Source organism: Vigna umbellata, chromosome 2 (genome assembly GCF_029865625.1).
Source record: "Vigna umbellata cultivar VRB3 chromosome 2, Vumbellata_1.0, whole genome shotgun sequence".
NCBI lineage: Eukaryota > Viridiplantae > Streptophyta > Magnoliopsida > Fabales > Fabaceae > Vigna > Vigna umbellata.
In genome coordinates this window covers 12821146-12837136 of record NC_142166.1, presented here as the reverse complement: position 1 = coordinate 12837136, position 15991 = coordinate 12821146, and the positions used below count along the sequence as shown (strand labels likewise).

The 15991-nt window shown below is 42.2% G+C and overlaps 1 protein-coding gene across 1 annotated transcript; it reads right to left on the bottom strand.

Moving 5' to 3' along the window:
• Positions 1-206: 206 nt before the first annotated feature.
• LOC148203450 (uncharacterized) lies at positions 207-14703 on the bottom strand. The gene is made up of 5 exons (XM_088107606.1): positions 14511-14703; positions 7277-8388; positions 5279-7174; positions 2815-5045; positions 207-240 (listed from the first exon to the last, which is right to left on the bottom strand). Exons 1-5 carry the CDS (start codon positions 14701-14703, stop codon positions 207-209), a joined length of 5466 nt encoding a protein of 1821 aa, XP_087963732.1.
• Positions 14704-15991: the final 1288 nt, after the last annotated feature.

Genomic DNA, 15991 nt, shown 5'->3' with positions numbered 1-15991 from the left:
TTTTGTTCTTTTCTTTTGTTCTCGCATTTCATCATTTTTTTTTTTTTTTTTTTTTTTTTTTTTTTTTTTGAAATTCCATGCTTGGAATCCATTGTTAATATTGTCATCAAACACAATGTACGTTCAAAACGCATTCCTAAAAACAACGTTGATAGGTATAGAACCCTTTGACGAGCAGAAAGTGTAACCCTGAGTTAAAATTCTTTTTATCGCTTTTTGCAATCCAAATTAACTTGAACCCTGTAGAAAGTGGAAGAATGGTTATGAAAAGCAAATGAATAATGATTAACGCATGTGTGTCCCTCCTTTGGGGAAAAATGCTATTAACATGTTGTGCTCCCATACTGCCCCAGTTTTGCACAATGGAAAAGTAAAAAGATTTGGGTATGAAGGATTACCCCAAATTGGATGATCTTCGATTGACAGGGAGACGTTTTTTTTTTTTTTTTTTTTTTTTTTTTTTTTTTTTTTTTTTGAAAATAACACTGAATTGCGTCGTTCACCACATCATTTTGTTTCAAAGTTAAACTCGTGAGAAAGATTAGGACCAACAGTCTTCAGTCAGTGTGGACTTTTATTGGCTTGTACCGTGGCTAAAGGTCAAAGGGTTTTGAAAGAAAGGATAACAAAGGCCCAAATAAGTGTTTGACGGTTAAAGTCTTTAAACAAGAATCATTTGCAAGGTGCCCAGTCGATTGTCCTTAGGGATTTGAACTTCAAGCATATTTATTGTTGTTTTTTTTTTCTTTCCTTTTGGATCATTCTTTTTGTTGCCCCTGTTGTGGTCTTTTATGATATTTCCCCTTTCATTCATTTTTTCAACTTTGGATGCTTGTGATGTACCCATTCAAATTGACGTCGACATGCTAACGATTCTTGTCTAGGGTGATGAAAACAATTTCGAATTTTGGCTCAAACGGGGTGCAATTGAATGAACTGCTTTTGACGATTGGATAATGAAAAATGGCCACACGTCACTCCGAATCTTGTTTGTCTGACTTTCTCTTGAATTTAAACCTGAAACGAAACTATGTAGTGCCTGACACATCAACTTCATTTTTTCTTTGTTTTATCCTCTTTTTTTTTCTTTTTTTTTTATTATATATCTCCCTAATCAACGGATTATCGGTGATATGTAACATGATGAAAACTGCCCCAATATTAGGCATATGGCGAAATCCTTCGTCTTGTGAGAAACGAAAAAGTTAGGGTTCAAGTAATGTGAATGCAGATGCTTTATCAAGAAAAGACACCGGTTACACCCAAAACCTTGAATCAGGGAAGTATTCACCAACGGTATTTTTCAAAACTGTTTTCGAACATACTATGTCTTTGACAACTTTATTAACAACAAACTCAACATGTAACTCCTTTTTTTTCGTTTTTCCTTTCCGACATCCTCCAGGACCGAGCTCGCCAACCTGATATACCTGTGATGCTTTTATCAACGCGCGTTTACTTATTTTCATTTTCATTTTCACTTGACTACTTAACAGCTCAGCGTGACATGCAATATTTCAGATGGAATGCAAACAACCAAAATATGAATGAAATCACGTGAAATTTATTTATTGAATAAAACACAGAGTACAATAAGTGTTGAAGATAATATCAACATCCCTTTAATAGCATCCACTATCACGGAATCATCATGCGTAAAACTTTTTTACTGCATCAGAATTGACTGGCAATGGTAACTCCTCTCCGTCCATTCTTGTGAGAATTAGTGCCCCACCAGAAAATGCTTTCTTCACTACAAATGGCCCTTCATAATTTGGAGTCCATTTGCCTCTATGATCCTTTTGTATAGGTAGGATCTTCTTCAACACCAGCTCACCTTCATGAAATTCTCTTGGATGTACCTTTTTGTCAAATGCCTTCTTCATTCTTCTTTGGTACAATTGTCCATGGCATACTGCTGTTAGTCTCTTTTCATCAATGAGATTGAGCTGGTCGAAACGAGCTTGAACCCACTCCGCCTCTTCTAATTGGGTTTCCATTAAAACTCGTAAGGACGGAATTTCCACTTCAAACGGAAGTACTGCCTCCATTCCATATACAAGCGAGAAAGGCGTTGCCCCAGTCGATGTTCGTACCGAAGTGCGATAACCATGTAAAGCAAAAGGAAGCATTTCATGCCAATCCTTATACGTGACCACCATTTTCTGCACAATCTTCTTGATATTTTTGTTAGCAGCCTCTACTGCCCCATTCATCTTTGGACGATAAGGAGAAGAATTAAGATGATGAATTTTGAACTCCTCACATAACTCTGTCATCATCTGGTTGTTCAAATTAGTGGCATTATCAGTGATGATCCTGTTAGGGAGTCCGTATCTGCAAATCAACTCCCTTTTTATGAACTTGGTCACCACCTTTCTAGTCACATTAGCATAAGAAGCAGCCTCAACCCACTTGGTGAAGTAGTCGATTGCGACTAATATGAAACGGTGTCCATTTGACGCCTTTGGCTCTATAGCTCCGATGACATCTATTCCCCACATCGAAAAGGGCCAGGGTGCAGACAACACGTTCAAAGTCGTGGGTGGAACGTTGATATTACTTGCGTATACCTGGCATTTCTCACACTTTCTCACATGTGTACAGCAATCATTTTCCATAGTCAACCAAAAATACCCCGCTCTCAGTATCTTCCTGGCCATTGAGTGCCCATTCATGTGCGTGCCAAATGTACCCTCGTGTACTTCTTTTAGTATCAGGTCGGCTTCTTTTGCATCTACGCATCTAAGGAGAACCATGTCATGATTCCTCTTATATAGAATATCCCCACTCAAAATGAAACTGCCAACCAACCTCCTTAGCGCCCTTTTGTCGTTTTCTGATGCCTTTTCTGGATATTCTCGGGTCTTAAGATAATGCTTGATATCAAAGTACCAAGGTTTACCATCTACCTCCTCTTCAATGAAATGACAATACGCTGGTTTCGCATGACTCTTCATTTCAATCATTGGCAATTCTGCATCTTGATCCACTTCAAACATCGATGACAAGGTAGCCAATGCGTCTGCTAATTGATTATCTTCTCTCGGTATATGATTAAACGTGATGGAATCGAAATACTCAATTAATCCCCTGATGTAAGCTTGGTATGGAATTAATTTAGTATCCCTAGTCTCCCATTCTCCCTTCAATTGATGGATGACCAAAGCTGAATCTCCATATACATCCAGAATTTTTGCTTTAGACTCTATAGCTGCTCGAATTCCCATGGCACAGGCTTCATATTCTGCGATATTATTCGTGCAATTAAAACACAACCTTGCCGTCATTGGAATGTATTGATTCTTAGGAGAGATAAGCACTGCCCCTATTCCATGCCCCATTACATTCGAAGCCCCATCGAATAATACCGTCCATGCTTTTTCATCTTTGTCATCTTCGTTCTCAGCAAATAAAGCCATGATATCTTCATCAGGAAATTCAGGTTGCATTGGCTGATAATCACTAATGGGTTGATGGGCTAAATATTCCGCTAAAGCGCTACCCTTGATAGATTTCTGAGTAACATATACAATGTCGTACTCTGACAATAGCATCTGCCATCGAGCTATCCTTCCAGTGAGAGCGGGCTTTTCAAAAATATACTTGATAGGATCCATTTTAGATATCAACCAAGTAGAGTGGCTCAACATGTATTGCCTTAGGCGATGAGTAGCCCACGCCAGTGCACAACAAGTTCGCTCTAACGACGAATATCGTTGTTCGCAATCTGTGAATCTTTTGCTCAAGTAATATATAGCATGCTCTCTTTTCCCATCTTCATCATGCTGACCCAATACACAACCCATTGAATTATCCAATACGGTCAAATACAAAATGAGCGGTCTTCCTGGCATATGTGGACGCAATACAGGAGGGTCTTGCAGGTATTGTTTGACCTTTTCAAAAGCAACTTGACAATCTTCATTCCAGACTACGGCCTGATTTTTCCGTAGTAACTTGAACATTGGTTCACAAGTATCAGTTAATTGGGAGATGAACCTAGCAATGTAGTTCAATCTTCCCAAAAAACCTCGAACCTCCTTTTCTGTTCTGGGCGCAGGCATTTCCGTTATCGCTCTTACTTTGTCCGGATCAACTTCTATCCCTCTTTGACTGACAATAAAGCCCAACAATTTTCCAGACTTTACTCCAAACGTGCATTTGGCAGGATTTAATCTGAGTTTGTACTTTCTCAGTCTCTCAAATAATTTCCTTAAATTGAAAATATGCTCCTCTTCTGATTCAGACTTTGCAATCATGTCATCTACATAAACTTCAATTTCCTTATGCATCATATCATGAAAGAGTGTCACCATTGCCCTTTGGTATGTTGCTCCAGCATTCTTGAGTCCGAAAGACATAACCTTATAGCAGAATGTTCCCCATAACGTGATAAAGGTCGTTTTTTCCATATCTTCCGGTGCCATTTTAATTTGATTATATCCCGAGAATCCATCCATGAACGAAAACAACGAAAATTTGGCCGTATTATCAACCAGAGTATCGATGTGCGGTAACGGGAAATTATCCTTCGGACTTGCACGATTCAAATCACGATAGTCGACACACATCCGAACTTTCCCATCCTTCTTAGGCACTGGTACCACATTCGCTACCCATTGTGGGTATCTTGCCACGGCCAAAAATCCTGCGTCAAATTGCTTTTGGACCTCCTCTTTAATTTTTAGTGACATTTCCGGCTTCATTCTTCTCAATTTTTGCTTGACTGGAGGGCATTCTGGCTTGAGTGGGAGCTTATGCTGCACAATATCGGTATCCAGACCCGGCATGTCATTGTAAGACCATGCGAACACATCTTTAAACTCCTTCAATAGGGCACGCAATCTTTCCCTCACTTCCGTTTTCATACTAGTACCGATTTTCACTTCCTTTATCTCATCCTTCTCTCCCAAGTTAAGTATTTCAATCTCCTCCTGATGGGGTTTTATCTCCTTAGACTCTTGTTCCACTAATCTCAATAATTCTGGAGAGGGTTCCACATCATCTTCGAAATCATCTTCCGTATTATTGATAGGGTGCTCAAAATTAGGAACATTGATATCATTATTTTCAAAACAATCATTGTCACATCTGCATCATTTAAATTTATGAAAAGGTATAAATAAATAAGATAAACAAAAAATGCCAAATGATGATGAAATGCAACTTTATTGTCACGCTGAGTGAAAAGTAAAAAGAATCAATCCGCAAAACTTTAGTTCTAAAGCCCCAATCGAAACTATGAGCTTAATTAAAACTATTACATTTTGTTCACATTAAGCATCACAGGTAGATCCAATGTTTCCCAATTGTTGAGTTGGGTATCAGGGGAGCAAGCCCACACAAAGCTCAAACTTTGAGGCCCTTCTTCATCCTCCACAGCTGCTATTTGGTCAGCATTGATCCACCCAGCACTGCGGAAGCTTTCCTTGATGTCAACAATGTGAATTTTGCTCTCTTTGGGCCCTCGTCTTTCTGCACGTGCCAAACTGCGCTCTTTTCTTTCTTCAATCATCCTTTTCCTGTCTTCCTTGGTAGGTTTGTACCCCAAGCCATATCTGTTCTTATTTTCAACGATCTCCAGAGGGAATGCTCGCCCCTGCCGATATTTGCCCAAACCTTCCCCATATATATAGCCCTCTCTTAGCATAATCTTGGCCATCATAATAGAAGCACATGATAGGCGAGGATTTACTGGAAACGGTTCCACACAAGCATTTCCCACAATTTCCAATGATTGGAAGGCTGTCTCGAGAGCTTCTTCAGCCGCCTCGATGTAGCGCGTGGATGATGGTCCACTCACCAAAAGATCCTCTTCTCCTGATACTATCACCAGCTTATCTCCTATCACATACTTCAACTTCTGGTGTAGTGTAGAAGGCACAACTCCCGCCGAATGAATCCATGGGCGTCCCAACAGACAACTATAAGCTGGCAGGATATCCATAACCTGGAATGTTATTTGAAAAACGCATGGGCCAACTTGCATTGGTAAATCCACTTCTCCCATCACTTCTCTTTTACTGCCATCAAACGCCCTCACAATCATTGAACTCGGCCTCATATGCATTCCTTCGCAAGGTAGCTTTTCCAGAGTTGCTTTCGGCATAACATTCAAGGAGGACCCATTGTCCACTAAAACACGCGCTATAACATGATCCAGGCATTTCACAGAGACGTGAAGAGCCTTGTTATGCCCTCTTCCTTCAGCAGGTATCTCTTCATCCGTAAAGGTGAGATAATTATTAGCAACAATATTGCCAACAATACCCTCGAATTTATTCAATGAAATACCTTGCTCCACGTGAGCCTCACTGAGTATCTTCATTAGCAACTTTCTGTGTGATGCCGAATGCATGAGCAAGTCTAACAAGGATATGCGAGCAGGCATACGGTTTAACTGTTCCACCACCTTATATTCGCTTTGTTGTATGAATTTTAAAAATTCACAAGCCTCCTCTTCAGAAACCTCTCTCTTCTCTTCCTTGTCGGGGATTTCCTCTGTCTGTGCCCCCTTCCCCTTTAAGAATTCTTTTGCTTTCGCGGCTATCGTTGCTTCATTATCATTAACCCTTTCTCGTGCCAACTCAGGTGATGTGAAAATTCGACCACTCCTAGTCATTCCCCCTATCCCTGATATGTTTTTGACGACAGGGTCAACGCTTTGCGTTTCGCCTGACGCATACGTCCCATATCTCCATGGGACGGCTTTTTCGTTCTTGTAAGGAAAAGGGGCTGGTACATGGATAACCACAGGCGACCTTCCTTGAGTTGGTGGAATAGAAGTAGTCTTAGTGAAACGGATCACCAATGGTTCTGGTACAATCATGCCGGATTCATCACCAGTTTGTGCAAATACATCACCCTCTTCCCTCTTGTAGCATACCTGCATCAGACCACGATCTAGCAGGTCTTGCAGAATTTCTTCAAATTCAACACACTCCTCAATAGAGTGCTCAGCCTCTGGGTGGAGCGCGCATGCCATACTCTCATCATAATCACCCTTCAAGATACCCACTTTCAGCAACGCCTCCAAGATAAACCTCCTAGAGCTCTTAACTTCTTTCACATTTCTCACCAGCTCATGTTCTTTCACTTCGACAGCATTCGTCGAAGCACTTCCATGCCCAGATAAAGGATTGGACTCGACACTAGGTTTATCCTCTTGGAACTTTAACCACCCAGAATCAATTAGAGTCTGCACTTTATGCTTGAAAGCCAGACACCTCTCAGTGGAATGACCAGCGGCCCCTCCATGATAACTACACTTTGCCTCTGCATCATAGCCTCTTGGGTATGGAGGCTGCAAAGGCTTCAGGGGACAAACGACAACTAGCCCTTGTTTGATAAGCTGAGGCAATAATTCCGTATAAGTTGTAGGAATTGGAGTAAAGTTAACATAATTTCTTTCCTGGTTCCTTCTTGGATAAGCATTTGGACCCACATTCATATTGGAAACTACATTTGCCCCTCCCCTCCAATTATTCGTCGGGATGTATTGTGGTTGATAGTATCCCGGTTGTTGTTGGGGCCTAATTTGATGACCAAATGACGCGTTAGCTGCATGTGGATGTTGACCCCAGTATGGTCGATAGTTATGGGTGGGAGCTTGACCTCTCCACACGGGGGTTGCAGATGTTGCATGCACATCTCCCTCCTTTCTTTTCCCTGAGTTGAAATTGGGTTTTTTGGAGTTTGCACCCGCCGACGAGCCATATGCAATCTTCCCATTCTTCAACCCGATCTCTATCCGCTCACCTATCACGATGATATCGGCAAAATTTGAAGATACATTTCCCACCATATGTTCATAGAATGGTGGTTGGAGCGTATTTACAAACATTGCCACCATTTCTCTATCGTACAAAGGTGGCTCAACTTGTGCAGCCAATTCCCTCCACCGCTGAGCATACTCCTTAAAACTTTCGTTGTCTTTCTTAGACATGTTTTGTAGCTGTAAACGATCAGGCGCCACATGTGTATTGTATATATACTGCTTCACAAAAGCATCAGCCAAGTCCGCCCAACAACGAATTCGAGCCGGCTCCAAATGGGTATACCAATTTAATGCCACTCCAGCCAAACTATCTTGAAAAACATGAATGAGCAGCTGCTCATCATAAGCATATGCAGCCATCTTTCTGCAAAACATGGTTAGATGGCTCTTAGGGCAAGTGTTACCCCTATATTTTTCAAATTCCGGCGCCTTGAACTTAGGCGGGATTTTCAAGCCCGGAACCAAACTCAATCGGGCCGCATCTCCAAACCCGTAGCTCTCAACCCCCTCAACAGCTCTCAACCTCGCCTCCAGACTTTCCAACCTACCCGTAGCTCCAACGAGGCTACCGAATCCCCCAACCACCGTGGCGTGTGGTGCAGCTTCGGCTGAAAAATCCTCCCTAGCAACCACAGGCGGTACTGGGGTCACCCGAATTCCATCAGTGGTGTTGGTCTCATTCATTCCCGTGCCCACCATGGGAGCCGACACTAAGACAGGTCCCTGAGTGCCGATTGGTGGTATGTTGACAGTCGCAGGGAATGAGAATGAAGCGTGCTCAGCTTCTGAGTACTCTCCTACAGGAGGAGTGTAACCCGTAGGTAAACCATACAGTGGGAAAGGAACAGATTGGCTCGCAGCGTTGAACATTGGGGGATAAGGGTGAGCATTCCCCTCAACATGCGCAGATGAAGACTCTCCAGTAGTCTTCAGGGCTTCGAGAGCCGCCAAAATCTGGGCCATTTGATCCTTCAACTGGCTGACATCGGCCTTAATAGATTCGTGTGACTGCTCCCAATTCTCCATGACCTTCGAGTTAGCTCTGGTCCTGTACGGATGTCGTGGAAAATTTGCCGTTGTTTTCTCACTTGTACTGCTGTTTATTTTTTATTAAATTAAATTAAATAAGGATGAAAAATGCAAAACAAAAGAAAACATGATGCATGCTAGTGATAAGTGGAAATCACAGGATAACGATGACAATACTGATGGAAAATTAACACAAGCCGATACCAAACAAACATCCCTTATCTTTCATTTAAAGAAAATTTGATCCATTACATCGTCTAAGTAACAAAACATATAATTCCGATGTACATCAATCCCGCGCCCGGGCAATGAAAGATTTCATCTCTCCCACCAACCATTTACAATGATTAATAAACAATTCTATTTCCACTGGTGAGTTACAAAAATGAGTGCTTGCTTCAGCATTCGACACCATCCTGGGATGTCTTCAATTGCCCCGTTTGCCAAAGCAGCCAACTGAGAGAATCTTTCCTTCCAGTGCTTTACAGCCATTTCTTGCTCGGCGATGTGCTCTTCCATTCGCTTTATCAAGGCCTGATGCCTTTCTTCAAAATCTATCGACCTCCATCGCTCCTCCTGTTCCTCGATATATTCCTCCATTTGTTTTATCAGAGTTCGATGCTCTTCCTCTGCTTCCGTTAGCTTCCAACGCTCCCTATTCATATCCGCCTCAAACGACATGGCCATCTCTTTCATCTCATGCCCCGCTTTTTCTATCTGAATCTGTGCTTCTCTTAATCTCTTTAGGGCTTCTCGTTTATCTCTTTTGGCTTCTTCGTAGAGGTGTTTCCACTCCTTTCCCTCTTCTAAAGCCACCTTCTTCTCATTTACCCTCATGGATAATTCCTTACTCGCGGCAGCTAGATCCTGTTTCACTCGAAATGTGTAATCCCTCTCAGCCTTCTGGCTTTTGACAAGGTTTTCATAAGCCCGCGACTTTTCTTCATTATCATTTCTCATATCCACAAGATCATTACGCGCTCTTTGTAATTCATTCTCCAACCTAGCATTCCTAAATTTCAATTTCTCCATCTCAGCTTTTAGTTGTTGCACCTCTTCACTTTCAGGAGCTTGGGATGGTCCTTCACTAGGTGATTGATCCTTGATTGGCTTGAAAGGCAACTTGACTATTTTCACTCTCTCCAGAATCCAGGTGTGATAACTAACCCTGCTATCCACTACTCCATCCCTCAAGTCCTTCTCTGCTCGAACAACATTTTCCCAGGCGCTTTTAACCTTTCTTAACAATTCGATGAAATGCCCGTCTTCGTAATAAATGAATAGGGTAGCAAGGTAATCTGATGAAGGTGCCCCTTTTATAGGATGCCCAAATTGTCTTTGCACCAGAAGAGGGTTGTAATTTATACAGTACCGGGCACCTATAAGAGGTACATTAGGAAAACTACCACAATGTTGTATAGCCAGTTTATTTCCGAACCAAGGAAGGCGCCATTTTATACTTCTTTCGCTCAAGCCGGCAAGGAATCGGGCCCAATCGTTTCCTCCTTTACCTTTAAGCCCTTGGTGTGACAAATTCTCCGATAGACTCTTAACGTCGACCATCTCTTTAAACACGCGCGTTGTCATCCATGTATACAACGCCGGTAAGCAACAAAGAATCTTCTTTCCCTTTCTCTCATGGCAAAAACTTAAAGTCCCATAAACATCCGCAAGAACTGCTGTTACAGGATTCTCTGATCTGGTTTTACTCGCCACGAAGACGTCTATCGCGGTGTAATCCACAAATTCTTCTATTTTGGGAAACAAGACAATGCCGTATATGGTGAGGGCTAATACATCTATGAAAGTTTCCCAATCTTCTTTATCAGCCAGATGATGTAAATACTGCTCTAGATATCCCTGTGATAACCCATGCACTTGATTCCTCATCATCATCCTGTTTTCAAGCTCCTTGGGATGTAATTTCATGATGGTAGCAACAGTGGGTATAGAGGCATGATGCTCTAAATGTTGGTAGGGAGTGGTGCCCTCCAATGGTAAACCCAAGATATGCTCGAACTCCTCTATGGTTGGCGCCAACTGAAAGTCTTGAAATGTGAAACATCGAAGCGGAGAATCATAATATTGTGCCAAGGCTGTGATAGCGGGTATTTGTACTTCAACCTCCATTAAATTCAACAAATTTCCATATCTTCTCTGAAAGGTTTCTCTCTTCATAGTCTTAAGCCTTTTGCCCAAGTTTATCAGCCCGGTCAAATTTCCAACATGAGTCCTTAGACTATACTTCTTTCTTAAATCGGAAGAGTCGGTATGCCGTGTAGCATCGGATCTTGTGTTAACATCCATCTCGTATGCAGTCAAGTAGGTACCTGTGATTTCCCTTAAAATTAACATGTTACTAAATGATGTATGAATATGATGCATGATAATAAAATAACATGACAAAACAAAACACATGCATGGTATGAAATGTAATATCATAAAAAACGAACAGCGTGAGGGTTACAGAAGCATATATTCCTCCCATCGTGCCCTACCAAAGGTTCACTGCTTTGAGTTCAAGGTCAAGTATATGCAATCTCACAAGGGTAGTTCCCTGAACCTAAAGGTCAAAGGTCACTAGAGCTATGGCCCCCTTCATAGCATTTCCACAACAGTCGAGTAATCAACTAGGTGTGAAAACACATATGAAGAGAACAGACTCTAGCTGGAGTTCTCACGATAGCCAAACAGGAAGTACATCCCAGAGTGACACCGCTACACAACTCCTCTAATTCTAAGCTACGCTCAGACCCGGGTATAGGGCCCCACTCATGATATGCCAAAAGTGTGTGTGTGAAGGGAGGAAATTATGCACACCCAAACCCTCACCTGCAAAACAACCAGAAAAATTCCCAGGCAGATATAAACATATTGTCTACCCTAGGGTTCAATATTCCACAGTTATTGCAGTTATTCTAAATATCAAGCATAGATAGAGAAAAGGGAAAGAAAAACACAAAGCAAAACCACACCCAATTCGCGCATCTAATTAAATGGCTCGACTCTCTAAGCGTCCCCAGTGGAGTCGCCATCTGTCGCAACCGGAATCGCGACGGGACGACGATCCAAAATAAGAAATGGATTTTAAAAAAAAAGATTTGGAGTCGCCACCATAGTTTATTATGGAAAACTATGGAAAAACCTCAAAACGATAAAGCACGGTCCACGAAAACCAGATTATGGGTTTGGGAGTCGGTTACGTGTAGGGAAGGTATTAGCACCCTACAACGCCTGCCCTAAGGCAGTACCTTTAACTAAATACGCGAATTTGATGTGGGTTTCAAAATGTTTAACTATCCCTAAAATAAAAATAAAAATAAACAAAATATATTTTTTAGTTTTTTTGGGCCCGACAAGGATTGACCTTGCTCCTACGTATTCTCATTCAAAATGAGAAATCAGGGTTACGTAGTTCTAGCTGAAAGACTGTTTGTTTGTTTGAAAAAGCAGATGTTTTTAATTTTTGGAGATTTTTATGTTTTTAATATTTTCGAGAAAAAGAAGGTAATGAGTACTAGGCTGACGCGAACGGTTGCACGAGTACTCATACCTTTAAAATGATATTTAAATATTTTTAATTATTTTTGAAAAGAGAGATAACGATATTAAGCACTAGGCCGATGCGAACGATCACACGAGCACTCATACCGTTATTTACTTATTTAGAAAAACTTAAGGGTATTGAGTGCTAGGCTGATGCGGACGATCGCACGAGCACACATACCATTATTTACTTATTTAGGAAAACTTGAGAGTATTGAGTGCTAGGCTGATGCGGACGATCGCACGAGCACTCATACCCTCGTTTAATATTATATAAATAAGAGAGAAAGGTATCGAACACTAGGACGATGCGGGCGATCATACGAGTGTTCAACCTTTAAAACATATTTTTGTAAATTTTATTTAAGAAGAAGAAAAAGGTTTTTAGCACAAGGACGACGCGAGCGGTCACACGTGTGCTTAAACCTTTAAAACGTATACTTTTTGTATATTTATTTAAGGAAGAAGAAGAGGTTTTTAGCACAAGGACGACGCGAGCGGTCACACGTGTGCTTAAACCTTTAAAACGTATTTTTGTAAATTTATTTAATAAAAGAAGAAGAGGTTTTTAGCACAAGGACGACGCGAGCGGTCACACGTGTGCTTAAACCTTTAAAACGTATTTTTGAAATTTTATTTAAGAAAAGAAGAAAAGGTTTTTAGCACAAGGACGACGCGAGCGGTCACACGTGCGCTTAAACCTTTAAAACATATTTTTGAAATTTTATTATTAAACTATAAATATTGTATTATTAAATATATATTTTAAAATAAGTAGATATTTAAAATAAATAAATAGAATAAAATAAGACAATAAAGAAAAATAAAATAAACAAACAAAACAAAACAAAAAAAAAAAAAAAAAAAGAAATCGGAGAGGTTGAACGAACGTTGGGGACAGTATCAGAATAACGAGCGTTCATAGGGTAAGGAACGAACGTTCGTTGGGGGAGAGGACGAACGCCCATTGGGGAACATAACGGACGGACGTTTAAAAATGTGCACTGAAACGACGAACGTTCGGTGCATGAAACGAACGTTCGTTGGGGAAGATATCGGACGTTGTAAAGGGCACAAAATGACGAGCGTTCGCGAGGAGAGGACGAACGAACATTGTTGCAATGACGAGCGTTCGTTAAGAGACAAAACGAACGGACGTTGTTGAAATTACAAACGGGCATTGGGAACGAAGGCTGAATGACGAACGCTTGGAACGAAAGCTTGATAACGAGCGCTCACTCAACAAATGTGGCGAACGGACGTTTTGAACAAAAGCAAAATAACGAGCGCTTGGATCGAAAGCAAAATAACGAGCGCTCATTGGTAAAGATAGTGAACGGACGCTGAGAAGAGGAGGGTAGTCTACGAACGCTCGCTGGGGATGAGCGTTCGTTGGGTAGATGGGGTGAGTGGAGGCCAAATGACGAGCGCTCGTTTGGGACGAGCGTTCGTTAGGAAAATGAGGTTGGATGGCGCATACTCGTTATGGACGAGCGTTCGTTGGGATGATGAGGCGGGATGACGAACGACGAGCGCTCGTTTGGACGAGCGTTCGTTGGGAAGATGAGGCTGGATGATGAACGACGAACGCTCGTTTGGACGAGCGTTAGTTGGAAAGATGAGGCTGGATGATGAACGCTCGTTATTAACGAGCGTTCGTTGGGAGGATATGGGCTGGATGGTTAACGAATGACGAGCGCTCGTTTGTTCGTTGGGCAAATTAGGCTGGATGACGAACGCTCGTTATGGACGAGCGTTCGTTGGGAAGATGAGGAGGGATGACGAACGCTCGTTATGGACGAACGTTCGTTGGGGATGATGAGGAGGGATGACGAACGCTCGTTATGGACGAGCGTTCGTTGGGAATGATGAGGAGGGATGACGAACGCTCGTTATGGACGAGCGTTCGTTGGGAATGATGAGGAGGGATGACGAACGCTCGTTATGGACGAGCGTTCGTTGGGAATGATGAGGAGGGATGACGAACGTTCGAAAAAGGCCAAAGCTTCCTGGACGTACGTTCATTTCTGGGCTTGGCCCAGTCCAATGCTTCTAACCTAGAATTTCCTAGGGGTTCAGAGATTCATCCTCATTCTCACTCCTCACCCACTCAGACCCAACACCCTCCGTAAGCTCCCTTTCGTATCTCACACACTCTCCATGGACCCAAGTTTCTTTCTCTCTGACCAGGAAAACCCTAAATCTGGGAGGCACGCCGCTGCCACCTCGGCTGGAACCAGCCACCGCCACCTCTGCCAAGACCACGACTTGGCCTCGCCGGTGACAACCTGAACTCCTCGCTTCGAAATCGCCAATCCCAGGGACGGGTTTACCTCCCCGCGCCGCATCTCCGTCTATCTCTTCGGCCACCTCCCTCACAGCCCAGGCCGCCGGAACTCAACGCCGTAGCGCCATTAACAGCGGCCAAGCCCTGCTTCCCCACCTCCTTCGCATATGCACCACTATTCCTTCGAACCAGCCACCGCGCCACCACCCTTTATTAGTCTCGACGTTGCCAACGACACCACACTCCACCGGAGCAACCGCCGGTTGCGGCATTCAACCCTCTCTTTCCCCTCTCGTGAATGACGAAAACGCACTCCCTGGATGAACTCTTTCTGATTCTACCGAGACCAGCCGCTGCCGGTGAGGTTAAATGGGGTCCTTGCAACTTTCGAATGAGGAGAAAATGGCTTATGGCTTTGTATAATGCAGGTTGAGGATGATGGTGCTATGCGTGGGTTGGAATGGAGGTTCCAATGGAGGAATAAGGCGGTGACCGTGAGGCGTTGGTAGTGGCCGTGGGCAAATATGGATGATGGTTTATGAGTGGATGAGGGAATGAGGTTTGACAAAGCTTACGTATGTGCCCGTGATGATGGGTGGGAGTTTCAGCAGGTAATGGAGATGATCAAGTGTTGGACGTGAAGATTGATGACGGCCGTGGGTGTTAATGTGTCTTGTGGCAGTGGGTGAATATGGATGAAGGAAGTTGGAGGTTCAATGTTAAAAGAAGATGAAGATGGATGCTCAGAGGAAGAAGATAAACAAATGCTATAAGATTATAAAACAGGGAATATAGCAGACTTACCATAGCATAAACAAAATGGAATAAGCATCATGACCACACAGGGGAGCAAGAAGCTTACCTCTCGGAGCTCTAAGGCTGCTGCTAGCTACGAATATCCGGTGACTTTCTCTAGCTTTTCGTCTTCTCTGCCTGTGCCAATGGTGAGTCTGAATGATGATTCCCCAATGATCGTCCTCGTGTGCCCTTTTTCTTTTTTTCTCTCTCTCTAATCCAACCAAATCCCCCCTCCAAAATCTTGAAAATATTCCCTTGTAACCACCTGGTCTCCTCTGCTGAGACACGTCTCCTATCCCATTTCCCACGTTTTCTCCCTTTTTTCTATTTTTTTACTTTTTCCAATTTTATTTTATTTATTTTTTACTTTATTTTTAATTTTAATTTTATTTTTCAATTTTTTAATTATTTTGATTAATTAACACTATTAAAACAAATTGAAAATAAGAAATAAAATAGAAAAAATTAAAAGCAAAAAACTAAATACATAAAAATAGAATAAAACAAAAAGGTAAATAAAAATAAAATAAAAAACCATAAAAACACATTTT

What these genes read in the sequence shown, in the direction of transcription:
- LOC148203450 (XM_088107606.1), bottom strand. Translation starts at nt 14,703, where the DNA reads ATGCGGCGCGGGGAGGTAAACCCGTCCCTGGGATTGGCGATTTCGAAG. An exon ending in GAAACTTGGGTCCATGGAGA is followed by an intron (nt 8,389 to 14,510) that starts GTGTGTGAGATA and finishes AGGATTTTTCAG; the next exon opens with CCGAAGCTGCACCACACGCC. An exon ending in GACAAAAGGGCGCTAAGGAG is followed by an intron (nt 241 to 2,814) that starts GTTGGTTGGCAG and finishes CACTTTCTACAG; the next exon opens with GGTTCAAGTTAATTTGGATT.